At 49.7% G+C, this 6,876-nt stretch overlaps 1 protein-coding gene across 1 annotated transcript in view; it reads left to right on the top strand.

Annotated features, from left to right (window-relative positions):
- loxl3b (lysyl oxidase-like 3b) overlaps positions 1-6,274 on the top strand; it is an 18,036-nt gene extending 11,762 nt beyond the window's left edge. Inside the window, exons 6-9 of the mRNA XM_048592443.1 lie at positions 400-515; positions 2,328-2,464; positions 2,743-2,854; positions 4,798-6,274. Of these exons, the coding sequence (XP_048448400.1) occupies positions 400-515; positions 2,328-2,464; positions 2,743-2,854; positions 4,798-4,871 (439 nt within the window). The 3' untranslated portion in view covers positions 4,872-6,274. The remainder of the gene's footprint in view (positions 1-399; positions 516-2,327; positions 2,465-2,742; positions 2,855-4,797) is intronic.
- The last annotated feature ends 602 nt before the right edge of the window (positions 6,275-6,876 follow it).

Below are 6,876 nucleotides of genomic sequence, written 5' to 3' on the forward strand. Positions count from 1 at the left end.
GGGGTGTGTGGTTGGCCTGTTGTGGGGGGTGCGGGTGGGGGTGTGTGTTTGGCCTGTTGTGGAGGGTGGGGGTGGGGGTGTGTGTTTGGCCTGTTGTGGAGGGTGGGGGTGGGGGTGTGTGTTTGGCCTGTTGTGGGGGTGGGGGTGCGTGGTTGACCTGTTGTGGGGGTGTGTGTTTGGCCTGTTGTTTGGGGTGGGGTTGTGTGTGTGGTTGGCCTGTGGGGTGTGTGTGGGGGTGGGGGGTGTGGTTGGCCTGTGGGGTGTGTGTGGGGGTGGGGGCTGTGGTTGGCCTGTGGGGTGGGGGTGGGGGTGGGGGGGGGGGTTGGCCTGGGGGGGGGGGGGGGGGGGGGGGCGGGGGGGAGGTGGTTGACGTTGTCTCAGCTGCTGTCTCTCTCACAGACACTACCATAGCATGGACATCTTCACACACTATGACATCCTGACGCTGAATGGCAGCAAGGTGGCAGAGGGGCACAAGGCCAGCTTCTGCCTGGAGGACAGCGACTGTGATGACAGTAAGTGATAATGGACACTGCCCCTTCACCCTGGGGCTGTCAGGGAGGGGTCGGGAGCGGGTGAAAGGTTGATGGCCATTGACCGATATCCTGCTGACAATACGATGTCTCCAGTTCTCCGGCATTAACTGGAACAGGAACTGTATCCATGGAAATAGGCCACACTGCATCTACACTGATTCCCACCTTGAATGTGACAGTAACACTGTCGGAAATTCAGTTGGGGGGGGGGGGGGGGGGGGGGGGGGGGTGGACGGGGGGGGGGGGGGGGGGGGGGGTGGGAGCGGGGCAGTGTGTGGGGACAGGGGTTGCGTGTGTGGGGTGACAGGGGCATGTGGAACAGCTGGGGGTTGTGAGGACAGATGTGCAGGGCGGAGAGGGCAGGCGTTGGTGTTGGGGTGGTGGGATGGTGCTGGTGTGGGGTCAGGAGTTGGGGACAGAGGAATGTGGAGGGGAATGTTCTGAATGAGTGTGAATGTGTGTCGGGGGGGAGAGGGGGCAGAGTTCACAGTGGGGAGGGGTCACCATGAAATGGTGAAATTATACTGGGCGATGGCAGCAGTAATACTGGTAGACAGTGGGATTCAAAATAAAGAACCGTACAGCACAGGAACAGGCCCTTCGGCCCACCAAGACTGTGCTGATGCATGATGCCTTTAAAAACTAAAAACCTTTTGTCCCTCCACTGTCCATATCCCTCTATTCCCTGCCTATTCACCTACCTGTCAAAATTCCTGTTAAATGTTGTTGTTGTATCTGTTTTTACCACCTCCCCTGGCATTTACCACCCCCTGTGGGGGGAAAACACTGTCTCCCGCATCACCTTTAAACTCTACCTCCTTAAATCTCTGTCCCCTAGTTAATGATATCTCTATCCTGGGAGAAACATTCCCACTTTCTCTGGACTGCGTCCAATTCCGGTATATCTTTCCTTAGATAAGAGACCCAGTGCTGTTCACGGTATTCCAGTCTGACTGGTGCCATGTAGTTTTAGCAAAACCCTCCCTTTTTCTTACACTCCATTCCCATTGAAATCAAGGCCAACATTCCATTAGCTTTCCCTATCACCTGCTTAAATTGGATCCTTTCTCCAGTTCACATCCTTCTATGCTCTAGCTTTCTGCAGTCTTTCTCCATTTGAATGATATTTAGCTCCTGTATTGTTCTCTACCAAAGTGCAATAACCTCCCATTTTCCCACATTATATTCAATCTGACAGGTTTTTGCCCACTCTGAACGTGTCTGCATCCCTCTGCAAAGTCTTTGGGTCATTCTCACCATTTGCCTTCCCATCTATTTTAGTGACATCCACAAACCTGGCTACAATACATTCACTTTCCTCATCCAAGTCGTCGATGTATATTAGAAATAATTGTGGCCCCAGCACTGATCCCTGTGGCACTCCACTAATTACAGGATGCCATCCTGAAAATGCCCCTTTACCCAACTCTCTGCTTTCTATTAGTTACCCAGTCTTCTGTCATCTATCGAATGAGATCAGTTCTCGTTGTTTGGCACAGCAAGCAGTTTGGGCCAGTTCTGCACATTGTCCATCACAGAAACCCTCATTGTGTTAGAAACAACCTGAGACCTGTACAGTGATCAGATTAAAGTCACAGTGACATCTAGCCCGAAAATAACCATAACCAGTCGCTCACCGTCAAATGGGAAAGCCTTTAAAAAGGTCCAAATGTCAGGCTTGGAATTCAGTGAGAGTGAGTGAGTGTCTGTGTGAGTGAGTGTGTATGAGTGAGTGAGTGTCTGTGTGAGTGAGTGTGTGTATCTATCTAACCAGCTTCTGGTCTTTGTCAGATGTGGCCAAGAGGTATGAGTGCGCTAACTTTGGAGAACAGGGGATCACTGTGGGCTGCTGGGATTCCTATCGTCATGACATTGACTGCCAATGGATTGATATCACCGATGTCAAACCTGGAAACTACATCATGCAGGTAAAACAGAACCTGGAGAGACTGGGGTCATTGCTGTTGGGCAGTGGGTCATACCCTGGGCCAGTGGATCCCTCCCTGGGCCAGTGGGTCACCCCCCTGGGCCAGTGGATCCCTCTCTGGGCCAGTAGGTCCTTCTCAGGGCCAATGGGTCACCCCCTGGGCCAGTAGATCCTTCTCTGGGCCAATAGGTCACCTCCTGGGCCAGTGGATCCCTCTCTAGGCCAGTGGGTCAGACAGTATGCTGTCAATGGATATTAATGGCTCTGTTTCCTTGACAGGTTGTGATTAACCCGAACTATGAAGTGTCTGAGAGTGACTTCACCAACAATGCCATGAAATGTAATTGTAAATACGACGGCCATCGAATTTGGATGCACAACTGTCACATCGGTAACCATGTCTTTCCAAAACTAGCTGTGATTGGTCTCCATGCTCCATGTGTGCTGCAATCCGATTGGTGCTGCAGTCCTTCCATGAGCATGATGTTCCTGGGGGATGGCGTGACCACTCTGACCTCTGATAGCCCACGCAGTGAGAGGGGGAGGGGGGGGGGGGGGGCACTCACTAACACAGCTGTTCCAGTTCACCTTCCAAACCCATAACCACCTCCATCTAGAAGGACAAGGGCAGCAGATACATGGGAACACCTCAAAATTCCTCACCAAACCACTCACCATCCTGACTTGGAAATATATCACCGTTCCTTCACTGTCACTGGGTCACAGTCCTGGAATTCCCTCCCTTAAGAGCATTGTGAGTCTAACCATACAGTATCTTCAGGTTAAAGAAATTGTAGCATGTTGTTAGTGACCAGCACCTTGCCCTCTCCTGATCCCAACATAGAAACTCCACACAGACAGCTGCCTGAAGCTGGAATTGAACCCGGGTCCCTGGTGCTGTGGAGCAGAAGTGCTAACCACCGAGGCACCGTGATGCCCTAAAGTAGGCCCTGAGCTAGAGAGAAATACTGCAGAGGTTGGAAATTGGTGAACAGAGGAAGCTGGAAACTCTGAACAGGTCTGGCAGCATCCATGGAAATAGAGGGTTTCCCCAGTTCTGGTGTCACTACAGGAAGCATTAATTGTTTGTGATTCTGTGGAAGCTGTCACACTGGATGAAGAATTCCAGCACATTCTAGGGTTATCTCCCCCCACACTCTGTCCCACTGCTCCTGTTACTATCCCAACTGCTAAGAGAAAACTTCCCTCCCTTTTAAATATTTCATCTAATTCCTTCTGAAAGTTACTGATGAATTTTCTTCCATCTGCCTCTCAGACAGAACATTCCAGGCCACCATAACTTAGAGTCACAGAGCTGTACAACACATGGTCCAACTCATCCATGCCGACCAGATATCCTAAATTAATCTCATCCCATTTGCCAGTATTTGGCTGATAGCCCTTAATTTATATACCCAACCAGATGCCTTTTAAATGTTGTAAATTGTACCAGCCTCCACCACTTCCTCTGGCAGCTCATTCTATACATGCATCACCCTCTGTGTGAAAAGGTTCCTTTTAAATCTTTCCCCTTTCATCTTAAACCTATGCCCTCAAGTTTTGGACTCCCCCTAACCTGGAGAAAAGACCTTGTCTATTCACCCTATCCATGCCGCTCATGATTTTATAAACCTTCATAAGGCCTCAGCCTTTGACTTTCCAGGGAAATAACTCCAGCCTATACAGTCTCTCCCTATAGCTCAAACCCTCCAACTCTGACAACTTCATTTGTGAATCCTTTCAAGTTTCACAACATCCTCCCCAAAGCAGGGAGACCAGAATTGAACACAATATTCCAATAGTGGCCTAATCAATGTTCTATACAGCCGCAACATAAACTCCCAACTCTATACTCAATGCACTGACGAATAAAGGCAAGTTTACCAAACACCTTCAATATCCTATCTACCTGCAACTCCACTTTGAATCTGTACACCAAGGTCTCTTAGTTCAGCAACACCCCCCATGACCTTACCATTAAGTCTATGAGTCCTGCCCTGATTTGCCTTTCCAAACCTTACATTTATCTAAATTAAACTCCATCTGCCACTCCTCACCCATCTGACCAAAATCCCGTTGCATTCCGAGATATCCTTCTTCGCTGCCCACTGCACCACCAATTTTGGTGTCATCTGCAAACTTACTAACCATATCTCCTCTGTTCACATCCAAATCATTTATATAAATGACAAAAAACAGAGGACCCAGCACCGATCCCTGTGGCACACCACTGGTCACAGGCCTCCAGTCTGAAAGTAGTGTAAGTGAGAGTTTTGAATGTTTCTCTCTCTCTGTCTGTTACCAATGACCGTTCTTTCTGCTTCCCTCCCTTAGGCGATGCTTTCAGTGAAGAAGCTGAGCGGGAATTTGAGAAATACCCTGGGCAGTTGAACAATCTGATTCCCTAATCACTGTTCCAGCACCGTCTCACTGGGGAGTCTGCTCTGTTGGTGCTAACCTCCTCCTGGAGTGAACTGGGCATCTCCCCTCTTCCCAATAACTAAACTCTCCTGATCCCTCTAAACAGTGAACATTGAGCCCTAACAGCCGAGACTGGATTACTGGATGTTTCAGTAAACACACGAGTGAAGTGTCTCTAACACACAGTGAGAAACAGCAGGGTCAGGGACACAGACAGCGTTCCACTAGCAGCATTGTGAGGCTACATACACCCTGTGGTCTGCAGCAGTTCTGGAAGGGAGCTCAGTACCACCTTCTCCAGGGCAACTGGGGACAGGCGATAAATGCTGGCCCAGCCAGCGATGCCCACATTCGGGAATCACAGTCAATACCCATTGCATCATCATGTCTGTGTGTAGTGAGGGGAATCTCACATACAGGTCCCTGTCCCCTCAGTGTGTGTGTGTCTGTGTCTGTATGGGGGAGTTACACACAGACCCCTGTCCCCTCACTGTGTCTGTGTCTGTGTCTGTATGGGGGAGTTACACACAGACCCCTGTCCCCTCACTGTGTGTCTGTATGGGGCAGTTACACACACAGGCCCCTGTCCCCTCACTGTGTGTCTGTCTGTATGGGGGAAGTTAAACACACAGGCCCCTGTCCCCCTCATTGTGTGTCTGTCTGTCTGCATGGGGGAGTCACACACAGACCCCTGTCCCCTCACTGTGTGTCTGTCTGTATGGGGGAGTTACACACACAGAGCCCTGTACCCTCACTATGTGTCTGTCTGTATGGGGGAGTTACACACAGAGCCCTGTCCCCTCACTGTGTGTCTGTCTGTATGGGGGAGTCACACACACAGAGCCCTGTCCCCTCATTGTGTGTCTGTTTGTATGGGGGAGTCACACACACAGAGCCCTGTCCCCTTATTGTGTGTCTGTCTGTATGGGGGAGTCACACACACACAGAGCCCTGTCCCCTCACTGTGTGTAAGGAGTGTTGCAGACCCATCCCTCACTGTTGTGAAACTCCAGCAGCTGACCTCTTGTATCCTGTCCATAGTGTAGGCCGTCAACACCTCAATGCAGAAACTTGGGCCCAGATTAATGTTTCTACTAATTCCTGTCCGTTCCCATCGAGTGGGGAGAATGTGAGCACTGACCAGTACAACCAGTAATCTTACCCCCTCCCTTATTGCCGGAGCCTGCAGCATCGCAGTGAATGTGACTGTAATAGCCTGCAGTGTGTAGAAAGAGAGTCTGCTCTCACCAACAATACAAGACAGAAAATATACAAGATCAATAGTTAATTTTATTAAAGAGTTTATATATAATTTACAAACCTTCTTCTAACTTCTATCAGCCCAAACCTGTAATTAATAGTTTGAATAAAAGTTTGCACTTTTTTAAAACTTTCTGAGATGTTGTTTACACAGCAAGTGTTATTTTCTCAATGGCCTGCCGTGGAGTTAGCGTGTATGCATACATACGGGAACACTGCCCTCTGAACCACTCACCCATCCTGACATGGAAATATATCACCGTTCCTTCACTGACACTGGGTCACAATCCTGGAATTCCCTTCCTAATGGCACTGAGGGTCAATCCACAGCAGGTGGGTTCAAACAGGCAGCTCACCACCACCTTCTCAAGGGCAACCAGGGACGGGCAATAATTGCAGCCTAGCCAGCAACGACCAGATCCCACAAATGAATCAAAACAAAATAATTCCTCCTCTCTTTATCTTGCGTTGCCAGAGGAGGTGGTGGAAGCGGACATAAACAGCAGTATGCAAGAAGCACCTGGACAAAAACATGAATAGGAAGGGAATAGAGGGATACGGATCCTGTAAGTGAAGACAGTTTTAGTATGGAAGGGCAAAATGTGTCAGCACAGGCTTGGAGGGCTGAAGGGCCTGTTCCTGTGCTGTATTCTTCTTTGTTCTAGATGGGCATTTCTAATGACCTTTACTAATGCCCTTCAGGGAAGGAAACTGCCATCCTTACCTGGTCTG

Source organism: Rhincodon typus, unplaced genomic scaffold (genome assembly GCF_021869965.1).
Source record: "Rhincodon typus isolate 14 unplaced genomic scaffold, sRhiTyp1.1 hic_rhity00001231, whole genome shotgun sequence".
Classification (NCBI taxonomy): domain Eukaryota; kingdom Metazoa; phylum Chordata; class Chondrichthyes; order Orectolobiformes; family Rhincodontidae; genus Rhincodon; species Rhincodon typus.